At 41.7% G+C, this 20,323-nt stretch overlaps 2 protein-coding genes across 2 annotated transcripts in view; one reads left to right on the forward strand and one right to left on the reverse strand.

The window, feature by feature from the left end:
• GABRA5 (gamma-aminobutyric acid type A receptor subunit alpha5) overlaps positions 1-19,687 on the reverse strand; it is a 53,737-nt gene extending 34,050 nt beyond the window's left edge. Inside the window, exons 1-4 of the mRNA XM_062487864.1 lie at positions 19,602-19,687; positions 11,577-11,698; positions 9,706-9,773; positions 9,374-9,594 (exon numbers count right to left, since the gene is read on the reverse strand). Of these exons, the coding sequence (XP_062343848.1) occupies positions 9,374-9,594; positions 9,706-9,773; positions 11,577-11,698; positions 19,602-19,687 (497 nt within the window). The remainder of the gene's footprint in view (positions 1-9,373; positions 9,595-9,705; positions 9,774-11,576; positions 11,699-19,601) is intronic.
• GABRB3 (gamma-aminobutyric acid type A receptor subunit beta3) overlaps positions 1-20,323 on the forward strand; it is a 194,764-nt gene that overhangs the window by 26,910 nt on the left and 147,531 nt on the right. The window lies entirely within an intron of this gene.

The following is a 20,323-nucleotide window of genomic DNA, read 5'->3' on the forward strand; positions in this document are numbered from 1 at the left end:
AGCATATATATACACACACAGACACACACACATACAAATATATATTAAGACCTTGGTTCTGAAGCCATATACTCCTAACAAACCCTGTTGGTGGTAGTGGATTACAGAAGTTACAGTGGGTTACAGATCTGTGGTGACACAGAAGTGTCAGAATATGGACAGATGTTCACCCATGGACACACAGTAGCTCTTAAGTCACCCTGAAAGAGTGCCCCTGGCTGGGTGATTGCCTACAGCTCAGGGGGAGAGAAGTGATTAGCATTAGTAGCTCAAACACTGCTTTGCTCATGAATTTCCATCACTTTGCTGGAAACAAGACCAAAATACAGATTCAGGGCCTTGATCTGCATGTCCATGTGGGATGTTGAGGCAATTCACCACTGCTTCCAACTTATAAACCCTGATTTCTTTGGAATACACCAAATAAAATGAACAGAAAAGAGAAAGTAAAGCTAAGAATGGAGTGAGGTGGTCAGCAGAAATTTCTGTCTCAGCCCATTTTACTGTCATAACCACTCTGCCAAGAATACTGCCATGTCCCAACTTTCCTATGATGCTGAGATGTGCTATCATAATGTGGCAATGAAATGTTCTTTAAAATGCTACAGGGAAGGGATTATGGAAAACTAAGAGCTCCAGTCATTGATGCTTTTGAGAGCTGTGAATATGTAATTCAGATGCATGGTGTACTTGATAGCAAAACTCTCATTTTAAGCAAACAAAATCCTCACCATAGCTTCTTCTGAAGTGTGAAAAAAGACTTTAATTGCCTAGATGAACTATACTGAAGACTAAGCTATTGTGACACGATCTGAGGTGGCAGAATTGATCTCAAAAGCTGTGTCATTCTAAGAATGACCTCCCTGCACATGGAGTAACTTAACATACACAGAACATACTCTTAGACAGGAGCAGGAAAGATGTTCAGCCTCTAGACACAGGAAAAGCAGAAAAAGACAATGAAATAACCAATAGGACACACAAATTATATGGTATGGATTTGGGAGGTTACAAAAAGAATCACAAAGCAGATGTTTAGAGTAGAGGTAGTACCTTTTATTCTCCAGTACTTCTTTTCAGTGCATAAAACCAATGGATGAAGCAGTGAGTTTATGCTTATCGAACCTTGCCATGGAAGTAATCTAATGAAGTCCATAAGCAAGGTAGATCTTGCTGGAAAAACCTCTGGTGTTTTATTAGACTAACTGTTGAAGTAAAAACCCCAGGCTTTTTGACAGACCATTCTTTCATCAGGCTCTCTTCCTAAAAACTTTCCTGAAGAAACTTTAGATCAAAGTGGCTATGCAGCTCTGAATGCTCTGTAGATTATCACACACATCTACTGGATAGTTTCACTGAAAAACCACTCCAAGTTTTCTTTTCTTTACAGTCTCTTATCTATGATGAATTCTCTTTTGGCACTCCATGAAGAAGGCTTCCAAACTTCTCCTCTGCAGCAACTTCTTTTTTTTAGTGAAGTCTTGAATTAAAACCCAAAAAATCTAACTAGCTCTAGCAATGCTGAGAAGTTGATGCAGTTGTTGATGCAGATGAAATGGGCAACAACATCTCAATCTACCCACACATCCCCCAAGTCTGCCTATGTTACATATTTTGACTATAATATCCTTATCTTTGTGGCTATTTGATAGCATGTTCAACAAAGAGATAACTGCAGTAAGTACAGTCATTCTTGAAGTGCTGAATAACACTGAACTATGAGCTTCTTTTTGGCTCTCAAGAGACCAGTCCCAATTACTGGCAGAATCAGCTAGCAACAGCAATTCCCGGTGCCAGTCAACTGCACATCTGATCTTTGCTTTCAGTGGAAGAAAACCCAAGTACAGGAGAATAAAGGGAGCGCAGAAAGCACACTAAATCACAGAATCACACAGAATCACAGAACCACTAGGCTGGAAGAGACCTCCAAGATCATCTAGTCCAACCCATGCCCTAACACCTCAACTAGACCATGGCACCAACTGCCACATCCAGTCTTTTCTTAAATACATCCAGGAATAGTGACTTCACCACCTCCCCATGCAAAGTATTCAAATACTTTATTATTTTTTCAGTGAAAACCTTCTTCCTAATATTCAGCCTGTATCTCCCTTGGCACAGCTTGAGAATGATGAAGACTAAGGACTGTGATGGACACAGTGCAGTCATCCTTCAATTCTGAAACCACCTGCAAGGCAATTTGATCAGTGCAGGTTTTCTGACTGTCCAGGGCTTTTGTTTTTCCATGTCTGCCTATCAGTACGGCATATGTTCCTCCATGGATGAAGGCCACCTCACTGTACAGACATCCTTTTGCTTCCTCCCTTTATATTTCTATGTACAGGCATAAACTACATAAGGTATTTTCTACTGAAAAAAATTATCTGGATTTAAAAAGTAAGGGTGGGGTGAGGGATGAGGAGGAGGAACAGACACCAGATGAGCAGTATCAGTCCATTTGGGCTCTCTCACATCTAGACTGGGAGGCAGAGACATGGCAGGATAAGTATGAAGGATTATGACCTGGCAACCAAAAATACAGAATCAAAATCTTTCTTTATTCTCCACAGTTCAGACCTAGACCTCAGAAACATCACAGCTTCTGTTTAACCACTTGCATTTAACCCCAGATTCCTCTTGTCCATCTCAGGTCCACCTTCATGGTCATTCCTCGTCATAATCTCCTGCTTTGTGTAACATTCACGCTCCCCACACCTCTGCAGAAGAGGGAAGTAGTGATTGGGATGAGAGGGTTTTTCACATGGAAATGTGCACATCCCTGTCTGTATGTACCTTACTGGCACATGAAGAAGATTGTTTAGCCATCCAAGCAGGATGTTATTATCTGGGTCTTTTTTGCCTTGCTTCTGAAATGCTACATGCTCCTGATCAATACAGCCAGAAGAGCCAGGTAAAGGGTCAGAGTGTGAGTTTTCACTGCTCCAGGAAAAGAGCCCTATGACTCCTCAGCTGTTTAACACCATAAATAGCCATTAAAGAGTCCTCTATTTACAATCTGTTTGCTATTTTTACCACCACCAGTGCTAGCATCTGCTACAGCATAATCACCTGTTTGCTACAGTTCAACCTCAGAAGGGAGGACCAAATCTCCTAGTGACATCTGTTTCTTGAGCTCTTCATAAGGTGCACTATATTCCCTCCCACACCCACCTAGACAAAAGTGGAGGACTGAACCTAATTTATGTGTGTCCTGATGAGCTAAGCTTGCACAACCTTGGGCTTTATGTTGCATGGAAAATAAACTGTGAGTCCTCCACAAAACAGTTGCAGGACCAGCTGCTGGCCAGAACATCCCATAGCTTTAAGTTGCTGGCACATTTCCAGGCTACTTGAGGCTACTTGATTATGGAACTGGGAAACCTCAGAGGAAAAAAGGGACTCGTGACAAAACAAAGATATCAGTTACACTGTACTCCTTTGTCTGCCACTGTGAAAAAGAAGCAAGAATCCCTAAAGCATGAGTGGAGAGAAATAAGCCTCTTTTAACTTCAGTATTAAAGTAGACATCTGAAATAATGTAGACTTCTAACTCCGTAAGAAATTCTTTCTCCTGCATTGGGAGCAAATATGAGGCAAGATGCTTGGCTGCAGCCACCAACATTACAGATGAACAGAATTAGGTGAGTCCCACCCCCCCCCACCCCCCCCTCCCCACTGTATTTTAGATTACTCATTGACAGTCAGATGTTCTAGCACAAATATAATGTACTTCAGAGGATGGTATTTCTGATTAGGCAGATGAAGATATTAATTTCAGTCTAAATGAAATGGCCAGGGAGTCCACAGCAATGCTATCCTCCCCTAATAATAAAACAAGACAGCAGAGCCGTAACAATTCTTCAGCATCTACCAAGTACTTTCAAAGCCCCCCAATTCAGACCAGATTGGGCAGAGAAAGAGTCACCAAAGCATCTGTGCTTTCCCTGGGTGCTTGGGGGGCACCTGTCAGGACATTGCTTCCTTCCAAGTTCTGCTCAGTCACCCCATCCATGCATGCCAGCCCTACTGATTCATGCCTAAAAAGCAGGTGGAACACAAAGGAATCTGGCAGAAACTGTACCAGCAAACCCCAAAGGGAAGTTGGGTGTGCCTCTGAGCTCAGCACAGACCTGGAACTAAAGTTGTACCTTTTGTATCTCCACAAAGTCCAAGCAAGCATCCCCCTCATCCAAGGACATGCTGGTTCTGGTTTGGGTTTTGTCTTTTAATCAATTCTGTCCTTGCTGTGCGAGTTCCCATCTCTTTGATGGAGATCTCTGCGGGGCTCTGCCCACTTTTATTGGCAGCAGAATAGGCCATTGTCACACAATCTACATAGGGACTATATTTGGACAGGTCATAATGGCCCATTTTGAATGTATGACACCGCAGTCTCCTCTGATGCCTTTCTCTCCCTGTGAGTAACTCCAGCTATGGATTTTTCAAAACAACAAATCTTGGTTTCTTGAAGGATAACTTTTGAGAATTGGGGCAATGTGCAACCAAAACAGAGTGACAGGAACCAGGAGACTTGGTGTTTAAACAAGAATCCTGCTGCCCTTCACATTATCTGTTTTGTCTCACTCTGTCGAAAACTGAATTGAGAAAAAGCAGCTGAGAGTCCTTGCTACCATGTAAGTTTTTCATCACTCTACAAGACTCAACCCAATGTAAAGAAATTGCTTTTTTTTTCTTCCAGCTTCAGGCAGTTTGAAGCTTGAATACAAAAGAAAATGCAGCAAATCTAACACAGGGAAAGGAAATGTGTATTTGTATGTCTTCATAGCTTCTAATTAGTTTTGCAATTTATACAATACCTAAAAGGATTGACAGATCCCTTTCTGTAGATATAAATAAGAAATAAGAAAAAACACAATCAGATTGAACAGAAACGTTCCCATCTAGACATCTGGCTGATGGAAAACTGACAATTCCTTTTAAATAATGGATTTGCTGGTCACTTGTTGCTCAGGGGAACACTAGCAAATCCACATGGGCCAAAGTCCGAGCTTGAGAACCCACACATTGCTCATGGAATAATTTTCCCATGAAACAAACAAACAAACAAAGAAACACACAAACAAACCAACCCTGGCTTTCCCATTAAAAGTCTTGAAAGTAGCATCGTATTGTCTGGCCAACTGGTATTATGATCAATAGCTCTAGAGCATAAAATGGCTAGGCTACTAATCCAAGTCCTTCATGGAAGAGCAGAGTGACGTGCACCCAGGACATGTGTTCACTTGCACATACAATTTTAATGCTGAGTGCCAATGAATGAATCAGTATTTTCAGCCTAGGTAAGCCTGTGTGCACCACAGCAGAGCAAGCAGCGTGGTTATGCTGCCATCAAGTGGACACACATTGCTGAACTGTAGATATCTTTCTGGACCACTAAATATAACAGTCTTTTAGGGCTGTACTAAAAATACAGAGTTTTTTTAACACCATGCTGAAAAATGTCTGCATTCTACAGCTGGCAAATTATTCACATGCAAATTATTTGGACAGATTTTACTGTAAACTCTCCCAGGTTCTCTGGCAACCTTCAGTCACCATAATAACAAGGGAAAAATCTGTTTGTGCACTCCTCAGATATATGACTATGTCCTATTTAAAATCCCAGATTATATCAGATGCGTGGAAGCCCCAGTGATAAAAAAGGGATTTGGGGTGCTTTCAAATCGAAAGTTGAGAATGAGGCTCTAAGGAGTGCCCTTGTGATGTCACCAGAAAGATTTTTCACTATCTACAAGCTGACAGAAAACCATTAAAATGTGTAAAAGCTGCTTGTGAAAAGTTAATTTATGGTCCAGAAGTTTAGATCTCGTGAGCATGCCCTACTTCATACAATTTTTGGCTACTTCGCAGCATTTTTTTCTAGCATTCTACAGCAAAGTTTATCAAAGCTTCTGTCTTTACAGCCAATTCCCACTGAGCAAAAAAAAAAACGCAGCTCACTGAAACATGATGGTTCTTTTCTTAGCCTGAAACTGTTGCCTAAATCACTGTTCCAATTTCTCAGAATAAACAAACTGTATATTTTTTACAATATTTATTTCTCAGGTAAGATAACTAAATATATTTTAATTGTATAAAAGGAAATAATCTATTTTTTACCTCCATTAACACATTTATTTTCTATATATACTAGTGAAGTATGGAGCATGTTTTCTAGTGGTTTTTTGTACCAGTGTTCTTACTAAAAAAGTAAAAATTTTAAAATGAAGCTACAGACAATACTCCCCTCTAGGGGCAGAAACAGAATTTGCAGCGTTCCACTCAGGAGCGCTTATTTGTAAATCACATTAGTGAAATAAAACTCATAGGTCCTTTCAAGTGAAAGACAACCAGAATTATTAAGTCATTCCCCACAGAGAACACTGCTGTCTATGAAATCTGTCTAGAGGACATGTTGTGTTCCTATATTCACACAGAAGGGTTTTAATGCCACACATATAGAAAAGCCCATTTATCAGATTTCCCTAGCAACACACTTCCCATCAACCTCTGACCCAGACAACGTATCATCAAACGCAAAAGGAGAGCTGTACATTTTTCTTTGCAAGTAAACACGTGTGTCATGGAAACGTATGTCCTGACAAGTGCTAAAGCTGAAAGTCTGCTCAGCTGATCACATTTAGTATATTTGGAAGTGAAATAGGATGGAAGGTCATCATTGGCTTGGCTGCTTTCCTCCCCTTCATTCAGGCAGCCAGATGCAAGGTAGCAAAAGCAATTCAGGCATCTCTGTCAATGACAGAGGGTCCAATCCTCCCCACACAGAATACTCCTACGAACAGTCTGGGAAGCTCGCAATTCCTCCTTGGAAACGAGGAGAATGCAGAGCTAACAGAGGGTTGTCTACACATCCCCAGATCCTGAGAACTGAGTAAGCCTGATGGGAGCTACAGGAACTGGAACTCAAGCCTCAGCTGAAACTCAGTCCTTCACAACGCACTACCACTGAGACAAGCAGCTCCCCCTCAAAAAAAGCCCAGTGCTGTCTGTCTTCTCAAGGAAAGCCATCCTAGGTAACTCTGCTAGCTGTTACCTTTGCTAGGACACTCAAGGAAGCTGAAGGAGATGGCTGCTTGTCACAGTCACCTCTGAATACGTTGGGATGGGATCCTCAAGCCACCCTGCAGCACAGAATGGCTCTGCTTCTGAAGGAGCATAGCTCCAAGCACGTTACAAAAGCAGGCTCCTGACTCATGTTTAAGCAGAAGGGCATAAACACTTTAAAGTTATTACTTGTAACAGTGGAAAGCAAGCTGATTTAAAAGCTTTGAACTCTATTTCTTATCACATATACCATGGTTAGTTGTTGTATTGTGCGAAGTTAGTAAAAATTTTATTTCCACAGACAATATTCTAACAAAATAAAAGTTACGTTGCATGCTTTTAGGCTACAAAAGCATTCTGTTCTTTCTGTAGTCTACAAAACCATCCATCCCAAAAAATCAGGGGAAAAGGAGCTGAGTGGGGTGATGAGAAAGTCTGTGTCACATCCATATTTTTCTCCAGCTGCATATGGTGAGCTTTTTCCCCGTAGGGCACCTGTGGCACCTGACAATACTGTGCCATTTTCACCAGAGAGACACCTTGACAGAGTAACTCAGATTCAGTGATGTGCTTGCCTAGGTCTAGTTCAGCCAGGTCTCACTCTGCTAGCTCTGGTGGCTTAGCTCCTCACTTCATGAATCACTGCATTTGTTTAACACTGCAAAAGCCATTGCTTGCATGGAAATTGTGCAGTCTTCCCCACAACGCAATGTTTTGCTCCAGGCTGAATGTGAGTCTGATCTGGACTTCACTTACACAAGTAATCCACACAGATAATTGGGAATTGCCACTGCTGCAATCTCTGGAGTGGTACTTACATAGTCCATGCAGTAGTGAGACTGGTTTTAAGGCTGGCATTACTAACTTTTTTTTGTGAGGTTTCTCTGATAGCTATTTGGACCTTTAAGTGTGCCCATACCTCCTCACATTTTTTGGTTTATTATTGTGGTGATCACTAATTTGGGGCTAGTAAGAACAGCAACACACATAGTAGAAGAGAAAATTCGGATGGTTTTTCCTTTTAAACATGACTTCCATCATCTCTAAGTCTTTTTACTTCTAATGCAGCTACAACTGGGATGGTGTGAAGCAGTAAGGACATAGGTAAGGATACTCTGTATCTCCTTTTCCTTCCAGAAGAAGGGATTTCAGACTAGGCTCAAAAAAAGTCAAACATGTCTGAAACACCCGAAATAAAACCTGGGAAGCTCCAGGTCCCTGTGTACAGAAGCGTAACCCTCTCGAGCCTCAACAAATCCTAACCTCTAGAGAGCTTGGGACTCGCCTTCCCAGCGTGCAGGACCAGTCTGTCACTGGTCCCAAAGCAGAACACAGCACTGGCCAGAGCTCAGCTTCCCACACGTGGCTGGGGCTTGCCTGCTGAAAACCCAGTCAGCTCAGCACCCAGCTTCAGGCTCCTGAGCACTCTCCTGGATCTCAGGCACCACTCTGGGCTTGTTTATGGAAAGTTCAGAATAACCCTTTGTTGCTTGGTAGGTTTCTCATTTCATCTCTTTTTCAAGTTGCTCATATGACTATGGTCTTGGAGAAAATCCTGTTGAAGATAGACAGCAGTCTCAATTACTAAAGGCTAATTACCTTTAACGAGCAAATTCTCATACACTGATGGGGGATTTGTCCTGAAAAGAATTTCAGACACCTAAAATCATTGATGTTATATCTTCTACCTATGTTATGCAATGATGATTTTTGGCAGGATACTAAAATCAGAAGAGGAGTAGAACTCTGCAGATCTCAGACATCCATTTGCTTCTCTGTAATATAGTGTCCCAGCTTTGTTTGCAGGATTGTACTTGCTAAAGCAGCTTTACAGTCCTGCTACCTTATGTCATTTGTCCCTATGACCATTTGCCTTTTAGTACAATTAGTCAAATTAGCAAAAATGCATAACAAAAGCTCCAAGGGTTCAAGATGTACTGCCCCAGAAAAAAGTCTCAGTTTCTGGTCTTGGATACTGTTCTCCTGCAGTCTGCACTACAGCTGCAAACACCCAACAGTAAGAGAGAACAGATCATCATAAAAAAGCTGAACTGAATCATCAAATCTGTTGAGTGTATGCTCTCCATTTAATCAAAAGAAATAGTTAAGCACTAGCATTATACAGAAACAACAAAATAATTTGTACTTGAAGGCTACAATTATATTTTCCATTTTTCTTGATATTCACACAAATGTATGTGAAAGATTGGTTCCCTGTCTCTGCTAGGAGGGGAGAAAGTGATGCTCCCCACAAGTAATTGTAGTTATCTGGGAATCAGCATCAGAAGAAATCAACACTGGCTATTACCTCATGGTATACAGCAGAGTGCCATCATCCTCCAGGCGCAGAAGTTTGTTTGGGGTTGTCATGTTGTGAGCAATAGACTTCTTGCCATTGTGGAAAAAAGTGTCTGGGGTCCAAATCTTGCTGGCGAGCAAGTTGTTAAGAGGGAGGCGTTGCATAGGTCCTTTGAATCGCAGCCTTTCATCTTTCCAGCTTTGTCGGAAAAAAACGTCAATGGTGTATTCCTGGCACAAAGAAACACTTGAGGTATTGCAGGATCTGAATAGAAGTGATAGTTCCAAAAATGACTTTAGCAAAGTAAATACAACCGAGTTGGCAACCACATGCTAACTTACCATTTCTGTGTCTGACACAGGACCAAAACTGGTAACATAGATGTCTGTTTTCACCTGAGTTATTCTCTCTGTAATAAACACAGGCTTCACATTAGTAATTGCTTTAAAATGCAAATACCAACTGGCAATGCTTTTTTCTATTAATTCCTGAATCACTCAAAAATTCCCACAAGACTGAAATTAAGAGCATGCTTGAGGAGGCATTTTATCCTGATCAAATGCAGTTGTTGACCTTTGGGAGTCCAGGCTTTGTTCTTACAATCAGAAAGAAACTGGCCCTTCAAGTGTGCATTTCCTCTGACTGGCATGTTTTGATCACAGAAACACAGAATGGTTTGGGTGGTAAGGGACTTTAAAAATCATCTAGTTTCAACCCCCTGCCATGGGCAGGGACACTCTTGTCTATATCACATTGCTCAGAGCCCCATCCAACCTGGCCTTGACTTCTAGGGATGGTGTATCCACAGCTTCTCTGGGAAACATTCCAGTGCCTCACCACCCCCAAGGTAAAAAACTTCTTCCTAATACCTAATCTAAATCTACCCTCTTCCAGTTAAAACCATTACCCCTCATTCTATCACTGTACTCCCTGATAAAGGATCCCTCTCCATCTTTCCTCTAAGCACCTTTAGCAATGGAAGGTTTCTATAAGGTCTCCCCAGAGCTGTCTCTTCTTCAGGCTAAAGAACACCAATTCTCTCATTGTGTTTTCACAGGAGAGGTACTCAAGCCTTCTCATCACCTTGGTAGCACCCTCTGGACTCGCTCCAACAGGTTCATGTCCTTCTTATGCTAGGATTCCAGAGCCAGACACAGTACTCATAAAAGCAGAGGGGAAGAATCTCCTCCCTCAACTTGCTGGCCGCTCTTCTTTTGATGCATCCCAAAATGTGATTGGCTTTCTGGGCTGTCAGTACACATTGCTAGCACTTACACAATACCTACCACAGAATGAGATGAAGTGTATCTTGGAAGGACCCACTCCCCTCTGCTGGCTTGGGTGATCTGCCTGATTTCAGACATCTATCAGAGATGACCTAAGTTTGGTCAAATTATTTCTACCCTCAAGCCTCTAAGTCCTTCTGGCATCTTTTCAAATCCAGGTCTCATTTAATTTAAGGGCAGAAATTTCAGAAGTTCGTTATATAAGCTAAAAAGCATCAAGCCCTATTTTCAAGCATCTCTGTGTAAAGTGAGAGGAGAAGGAGAGAAAGGGATGAAAGCAATGTGTTGGTCTCACAAGAGGAAGGGGTGGGGGTAGCCAGATTAAAAAAGGGCCAGGAAGAAACATAACAGATGGTTTACACATGGGTAGAAAATGAGAGAAATCTGGGGGAAAGAGAGCTGAAGGAGGGCTCAACAAGGTTAGGATGGCAACCACTATTCACATGCTACTGTTTTAAAATAGCTGCTGTAGAGGTTATCAAAAAGACCTATCAATACAGATTTGCTGTACTTGTCTAAATATGGTTTGGGAATCTGTTTTTAAAAGAGATATGTATTACCAACATAATTTTTTACAGGCTGACCAGTAAGGGAATGTTGCAGCAACCTGCTAGCATAATGTCTTGCTCACCTGAGGAAGTAACAGAAAGTAAAACCCAAACTGTATTCAATTACAGAAAAAAAATGTATCACAGATGCTCTCCTAAGACAACCTCAGATGACCTGAGTGACTGAAAGAACACAACTTTCAGTAACCTTTTTCTTGTGCCCCATTTGCTAGGAGACAGATCTGCTTTCTGGACTTAGTTTAGTTAATCAAACACAGGTCTCTTGTCCTGACCAAGAGCAGGTACCCACTTGAGAGGGCTCCACGTGGACGATGGTCCCATCTGGCAGAGACCAGGCGAGCCAAGGCATTATCCTACCTCCCAGTCCTGGGCGCAGTCTGTTGTCGTAGCCGTCCAGCAGACCGTCCAAGATCCTGGTGAATATAGTGATGTTATCATTGGCCTCCTCTTTTACTGACGGTGTTGGCGTTTGTGAAAAGCTGTTTTATGCAAACAAAAGGAAACGTGTCAAAAGCCATGCTGGTTTCAAGGGGCTTCAGTCTCAAGGGAACTTTGTGATGGAGCCTCCAAGGCTCAGTCCTCTCCTGCTGCTCCTGAATAGTACAGGGAGCTGCAGCCATTTATTTCATTATTACTATAAACTTGTAAATAGGTCTCCCTGGAGGAGGACCCAAAGAAGGACCCATGCCATGGAGGTAAAACCCTGGGATGCAGGATCGGGGGAAACCTGAGCCCTTTGATCTTTGTCCCTAATGCACAGGTAGATCCCTGTTCCCTGCAATGCCCCTTCCCACATTAGCCCCACAACCTCCCTAGTGCTGGCATGGCTCCATCTGAGCCATGAGCAAGGTCAGCTCACAGCGCTGGCAAAAACTGTTACTGGTTTTCCCCAGGTTAGCTTGCCATTCCTTGGGAACTACATCAGCTGGCTGGGGAGCTGCATGAGAAGCACAGGTTTGCCTGGGGATGCACCTTCAAGCATGCCTGAAGGTGCTGTTCAATCTTTAAATGCCAAACAGCTTCTGTTTTTCAAAGTTTCTGTAATTTATTGCCAGAACAAAGGATGAACGGTGACCTTATTTGAGGATTACAAACTCCCACCACATTCAAAAATCCCACTGGGGTATCACTGGGGTATCTGAAAAACATACTGCTGTACAGAAAACACAGTTCTTCTTCACTCCTCCTCTCTCTTTTGCATAAATTAGTTCTTCCTTGTAGTATGCAAATAACAGCAATGTGTAGTGGGCCTCATTCCCTATCTCTTGGGCCAGATTTGTTTTTATTCTGAACTATTTTTTGTTTCATCATTTTATCCATGGCTCAGACCTAACAAGCTGCTCACAGCACAACTAACAACTCATATTTTTAAATCTGTTTGATTTTCATTTAAAGATGCTTAGGAGAATCCCCTGCTTATTAATGCCTTTGCTTACCAAACAATGACATGGGAGATTATCCATAAGCATGCTTCACCTGCAGTAATGAGCATCACTTAAGACAGCTCACAGTAGGTGCTTATTCATGGTTCAGTCTCTGCTGAGATCACCAGCAAATGCTCCAGCTGTGACAGGGCACACAGCCCCACCAGGAACTGTACCCTGCCTCCTCATGCATCCTGCCAGCAGGCAGGAACAGCTTACACTCAGCAACCTGAACTCGATGGGAGACAATCATCCAGAGATAAATAAATAAATAAATAAAAATAATCAGTGTTTATTTACTACCAGTCCCCAGGGAAATAAATCAGTAAATAAACAGAGAAGCTAGGAGTATCTCTCTGAACAGCTTTCCCTGCAGAATGCTTGTAACATATGTGTTTGCCTTACCTAACAGAATAGGACTCATACAAAGAAAGACAAAAGAACCACAACCTGGTTTTACCTGCATAGGGTTTCCACGAATGAGACCTCACTGATGCCCCTGTAATGCATCTGGAAGTATTAATGACACCAGACCTAGCTCAGAACAAGCTACTCTCAGCCATAAATTCCCTCACAGACCCAGGGATCCCCAGTCCTCGCTCATTCCCTTTACAGTTTGCATGCTTCTGCTGAAGAAAAGGATTCCAAAGACTCTCAGGACATGGGAGTAAAGTCGGGTCGAGGGAGCACAGGTGTGATTCCCTGAAACACCAAAGCCCATGAAAATGCCTGGTTGAGGAGGTTTCTTATGGCCTAAGTGCAGTTCCCTCAGCAAGCTCCACACTGCAGAGCCCAGGGCCACCAAGGATCTCCCCTCACCGCAGGTGGAGGCATAGCAGCAAATCTTGCCTATTTTTCACCTCCATGGTCAAAAGACCAAATTAATTGTTTTCTATGCTATGACCACAACCTCTAGTGAGCAACTGAGGCAGACAAGGAAAAAAAGTTAATCCAGCAGATGCTAAGTGATTACAGAAACATTAGACATGTTTTCAAGACAGACCATTCCAGAAAAAAACTGTACACTTTTTTGTCAATTTTAATTGAAGGGATTTGCCGTTTAAAAGTGAATATTCACAAGTAGCAGCCTAACAAATGCAAACAGAAGACAGAACTTGGAAACTTTCTTTAAATGCAGCAACCACAACTAATGCTTTGATAAAATCCTAGTATAAAGCATGAAAATTCAGTACACCTAGAATACTATTTTTGACTTCTCATCCATTTTATCTTCTTTTCTTTTTCATAAGAAAGAGACATGCATCATGCTGTCTGCCTGCTACAACGCATCAACGTAGGAACCCATTTTCATTTTCCACTGCATATGACAAAGAAGCAGGGAGATCAAACTTCATTTCATTCCTACAAGTTTCATGAGAAGCTGTGACTAGACAAGGGGAGCGCAATCTAAATTAGTGCCTCATTAAGTAAAAATGTGAGGTTAGCAGTCATCTATTCCCTCTGGCTCGCTGACTGGGCCACTCAGTATGCATGTAGCTCCGAAACAGCCTCAGCAAGACCAGCCCCCCTCCTCTCTGACAATTAAGAAATATGGAGGAGACTTGCAGGGTCATTATGAAAGATCTTGGGAGAAAAGGACAGCAGAGGCAAAATGTAGGTGTTGCAATGGGAGACGGGAACAAGGGATATCAAATGTGGAGCTGGGATTATTGCAAAGATATAGTGCTTGGGGCACAGGACACAAAGCTTCACTAGTTTCTCTGCTCTTGAAAAAGCTTGTTATTTTTAGTGCTTATGGCTGAATTCAAAGCCAATTGAACTCTGAGGGAGGATTTCCATTGAACTATTTTTGTGGGGATGGGACAAAATACATTTACTTCTCCTAACTGCTCCTCTCAATCTAACAAGAGTAATTGATGCTAGCTCCTTCTATCTCAGCTATGTATGTCTTTCACAGGATTAGTACACATACTCCAAGTACTGAAGTACTTTCATTTCTTCACAGCAAAAGCTAATTAATAGAGGAAAAAGATGGAGAAACAACTATGGCGAAGACTAGTAAAAAGTCTGCACTTCTGCAGAACTGCAATCCAATTTAAATTTGGCAGATCACTTCACCCAAAAAAGATGGCATCTGATTCTGAATTTCAGTGAAATGCCAGTATTATGTGAAGTTGCATTTGTAGATGGATTGCTGTTTGCTCTTATGTAAGTGTGACTTTTTCTGTCTTAACAGAAAGTTAGCGTTTAATTTCTGTTATTGAGATTGCTGGTGAAATGCATGTTTTGGAGTAAGGGCTGAGATTGTTGTGACATGTAAAGAGACATGTCAACTCTACTTGCAAAGTTACATGCATATATTAGATACTTTATAGCTCAATGAATAGAGAGAAATAGGTGCTACCTACCCTAAACTAATTATTTTTACACAGCTAAGCATTAGGCTTTATCAACATATTAGTAGGTAAGCACATTATTGCCTCTCTGCAGTGAAAAATGTTTTTATAGCAGAAATTTTCACTTAGGGATAAAAATAAACCTCAAAAAGAATCTTAGGGAAATGCTACGAAAATTCAGAGATAATTGCATTTAAAGCTCATTATTGAACATAAACTAAACCAACCAGGAATACTTCTCATCACATTTATTTAATATTGCAATTTCAGGGTAACTGAAAAAATCAGAAGCCACAGAAGGGGCCCATCAGTGTAAAATGTAATAACTCTCTAAAGATGCCCAGCTACCTCTTTGGATGACTTTATCATTTAAACACTTTAAACATCATTGTCTTTTTGCCATCTAGTCAAAATCATAGCAGGTACTATTCACAGCTTACTTGCAGCAACAAGAAAATGTATGGTAGATATTTAATGATTTTTCCAAAACTTCTTTTAAAAAGAAAGGCAAGAATTTCTGAAAAAAATAGCTGAAGAGCATTTTACTACTAGAAGATAAATTTTAATTTTCTCTCTTTTAAGAGCAGTGTTTCTAATAACTTGCTTTAACAGGATTGCAATTATATTTGAACTTCAGACAAATTAACAGTTTGAGGAAGACAGTGGAGAATGCAAACTTTTGGATAATGCCAACTGGCCAGACATCAAAAGAAATAGATTTCCTTTTCTAAGTCAGCTTCTTGCCACCCCTTCTGTATGGATTCTTGAGATCAAAAAATGTTGATTTTGTGAATTTGCACACAAATTGTGAAGACTCAATTATTTCACATCAGATAGAAGAGAGGACTGACAGAAATGATGACCTTTTAAAACTATTTTCAGAGTCTTAAAAATAATTTAATTATTTTATTTAGCAAGAGCAGTGTTTTACTACCTTTCAGGAAGGAGCAATTTGTGAGCAGTGCAGTGAAAGCCTGTTTTTCACAGGGTGACATCTTACAGTCCTTCCCCCCCCTCACATCCTAACGCCCCTTTCAATGTCCTGAACTGCTTCCAGAGTCATTCAACACCTCCCCGTGCTCTCAGCTCCCCAGGTCACTAGCCTGCAGCCTCACTGGGAGGCACTGTGTGCCAGGGCTTCTCCTGCACCGAGTACAAGCTGGATGGCCTGAGGGACACTCCTGCTCTTTGGCCAGCTAGCAAGCCAGAGATGTTGCAGCCTGTTCAGCAGGGGGACGGACTGATACCTGTCTGCCTCCTGCAAGCAGCTTTAGATAGCAATTTAGTTTTCCAGTTATTAAAACTGTCTAATGGGTTCAAAAAGCCATCCGGTGATACAGAGAATGAAAGGAAGACAGAATAAAAAAATAAACAGACAAGCATGACTGCATACGGATACGATAATTCTTACAAAATTAGTCTTTAAAATTATGAGGAAGAACTCCCTAGCATCACAAGTACTTGGAATGAGGTATCCCAGCAGAACTAACTGCTTAGGTCTGCAGAGACTAACTAGAAATAACAGCCTGAAGGAAAGGTATGTTTTGCCTAAACAGCAGGATTATGGCCTTAGTGATAAGGGCTGTGAGCTGGAGAAGAAGTATGTGAAACTACAGACACACCATGGACTGAACTTCTCAGAGTGCACAGAGAAATGCCAGGTTGGCTGCACATCATTAGGATCTTCTGTTCTCCCTGTTTCTGCTATTATAAATATTACTAGCAGATGGCAACTATACCGTGGGTACATGAACAATGCCCATCCCTGTTGGATCTGGCTCTTGGACAGATTTCTGAAACTGCACGTTCACAACACAAACACACCAGGACTGTGCATCACCAGTGTGACCCCATGGACAGCCTGGGACTTGCAAAGTAAGAGCTGGCCAGCTTGGAGCCAACCATGGGCTACCTCATCTCAGAGAGATCTGTGTGCAAGCGGCCACACATGGCACCAACCCTCACAGGACTGCCACTACCTGGGCACCCCAAGCGCCCACAAGCAGTGTTTAATCTCACCTGAAAATACTCTTCATGGTTTTATTTTACTTTTAATTATTCTCTGGCTTTATTACTAATGTTTACTTATGAGACAAAGCACCCTAACTTGCTAGAGCATTATATACAACTCAAGGCTGAATTCAAGTAAGCTTGAAAAAGCTTTGATTAATGCTGGACCATTTCTGCAGAAGTAGATTCACAAAAGTGTTAAACCAAAAACAGGAGGGGAGGGGACTTCAAAACCTCTTCTTGGCTCATCTATATCTTTGAATTTTAATTCAGTGATTTTTCTTTAGATAGCTGCTACCAATGATGTCTACAGTCCTCTTCTACTGCCTACTAATGTGGATAATACTCAATAGTCATTACGCATTTATGTTAAACATTAATCAGAGTCTTTTGCTGAGATTTCTCAAGTAGCCTAGTAGCTTAAGATACATAACTTCTGTTTATGTTACCAGGCATTGTGCATCAAAATCCCCTAAGGTGGCTTTGGCTATGTCAGCAAAAAACGTATTTATGATTTAATATAAATATGGAGAACTGTAGAAAAATATCTGCCTTCATCTGTAATGTCCTAGAGTATTTTTATTTTTAATTTGTGCTCCTTTGACCAATCACTTTTATCTAGCACATTGCCAAACTCACTGCAATATAACAGCGCAGTAGAAACATGGATGAAGCTAATAAAGAAAAACCTGGTAGCAACAGCAAGTGTTATCAGTATTAGATTCCTGCAGTTAATACAGCAGCCTACACGTTAATTGTACTGCTCCGTCCTGAAGAGTCAGTCCCAAAGCACTTAGCAAATTACACTCTGAAACTGCTTCTGCCTCTAAAGCAGAAGCGCTGGAGCATCCTGTCTTTTGAGCAGGGTCAACATTCAGCCCTAAGGCAGTGTGTGAATGGTGCAGTGAATTGAAGCTGCTTATCTCTGCAGGCCTGGACTAAAATTACTAGATCAGAAATGGGGGGCGAGGGTGGGGGGAATTTACATTATGATCTCATTGTAGTGCACAGAAGCTTTTTGACTAACTTGCAGAAAACAAGTGTCCTAGTTTCCTCTAACTGTCCCATTTTGGTTATCTGCCAGGTTACAGGTCACGCTGATTTCTACCTGGCACTTTGATCCAGTATTTGCTTTGGAGACGAAAGGGAGTTAAACTAAGTTTTGGGTTGTTTGGTTTCAGGGTTTTTGCATCTTTATCTATTCTTCTGTTAGAGGAGAAACAAAAGACCCACGCACCAAGCAGGTCACACTCAACTATTGCAGTGTGCTGCCTTCTGCAGGGATGACGAACAACCTAGAAGGACACCAAGATTTTCTCAATGTAGAAATACTTTGTCAAATAACAGTAATGTAAAGACAAGTTTAAAGCAAGCCCCACTCTATGTCTTCCCCCTTAAATTCTGGCACAAAATTCTGGGAGACTTTTGCCTTATACCATGGTAGAAGAAGGACCAGGTTTTTCCAAGGTGAATAAACAAGTGTGCAGCTCTTTGCATCCTTTGTAGAGTGCAGTCCTACAGCTGTTCACATAAACTTCTGAGGTTACAGGCTTCCACCTACCTGCACAGGACACGTGCTGGATACCAGGCTAAGCTTTGCTTACAGCATAGACAGTCACCACTCAAAGTTTGGTCTTTCTCCTAGTTCAAATCTGGAACAAATCCGTTTGCTTGAAATCAGAAACTGATTTGCATCTCCATTTTATATCTTCTTATAGCAAGGAATTGATGGGTGTGCTTGTGAATCAGCATGTTGGGAGGATTCTTTTTTTTTTTTTTCTGGTGAAATCATAAATAATTGTTCTCCTCCACAAAGAAGAATCAGCCTACATTTCTCAAGCACTTGCAAAATACGTTTTCCACATTCCATTGTATAGCTCATATTTGGAAAGTTCTTAAGATCTCTGGGTATAGGGAAAAACATGTGAATAGAGGATATCTGACCTTATTTTTCATTTTATGAGACCTACAGTCGGAGCATCTCTTTCATACAGTTTTCAGAATATCACTGTCAGGAAAGCATCCAAAGCAAAAATAAGGAAACGGGATTCCTTCCAAAGCGAAAATCAGGAAACACGAGTTGTAATTATTCTAACAAGTTTCAAACTCAGACATCCTTCTAAGCAGTGACTATCTTAGGTCACTCAGGAAGAAAGCCTGTATCAGCTAGTAACATGCATCAAGTCTCACTGTTGCAGTTTTGGGGTTTTTTGCACTACTGCCTATAACCAGAACCCACCAGATGAGAGGGAAAGTGCACGATCCTCTCATCATAAACATAGGGGCAGAGGGCACCCCAGCCCCTGGCTGTTCTAAACCCAGGTCAGAGCACTCAGCAGCCGCAGGCCTGCTCTGAGCTCCTTGTGCCCCACAAACCTTTCCTTCTTGCCACTGTAGCTGGCATAAAGAACTGATACAAGAGAGCAAATCCTAACAGGAGAGCAAATTACTCCCTTCCCCCGACACCAGCACCTTAAGATATAACGCAACGCGAGCTTGTTTTGCTCAGCTGCTCCATACCATACAGAGCCAAGGTTTCTCATTTCCTTAAAAAAGCCACAGCAGAAATTCAAATGCGACTGGCAACTCACCCAAAGTGGCTGGCTAAACTCATGGAAACGCAGAAGAGGAAGAAGTTTTTGATCATGATAAAGTCAGAGACCATCCCATTGTCCATTCCAGAGGAGAAGAGGAGCGCAGGTGATTGCTTTGGTGAAGGTGCAGCTGTTCACTTTGTTCTTACACTGCAACAACACAGAAAAATGATAAATTATTGCATGGACAGAGAACAGGATAGTGGAGTTCAGCTAACACCGCATCTTTTGCTATCTGTGTTTTTCACAAACTTATCTAGGCTTATGTAAACATCAGCTGTTTATGTAAAATTGTGTATCTTCAAGGACACATTTTACCTTCTGCTGTCAGCAAACTGCAAAATAGGAAAAATTCTTCGTGGCCCAGCTTTTCCTATATTCATCTGTGGTATAAGTAACTAAAATAAATAGCCACCATTTTCCAAATGCCAATTTCAACCCTTTACCTATTTCAACAACTTCCACATGCCTGCAAACCCAGGGCTGTGTGCAGCCTCCGCATCCTTTCCTTCCATCGCAATTTTTTCCCATTAAATACCCAGCTTCCCTTTCCAAAATCCCAGTTGAAATGCCAAGAAACACCTACTGCTTCTTGGAATTCATGCTGCTGATGCACGGCTTAGAAAAAGGAGGGTGGATTTTTGGGGGGGCTGGGGGGAGAGGGTAAAAAGTGACCTTCCTCGCAAAGGCACATAAGCCTCACGCTAGCACGAAGAACG

The sequence above is a fragment of the Cinclus cinclus genome, chromosome 2 (assembly GCF_963662255.1).
Source record: "Cinclus cinclus chromosome 2, bCinCin1.1, whole genome shotgun sequence".
In the NCBI taxonomy this organism is placed as follows: Eukaryota; Metazoa; Chordata; class Aves; order Passeriformes; family Cinclidae; genus Cinclus; species Cinclus cinclus.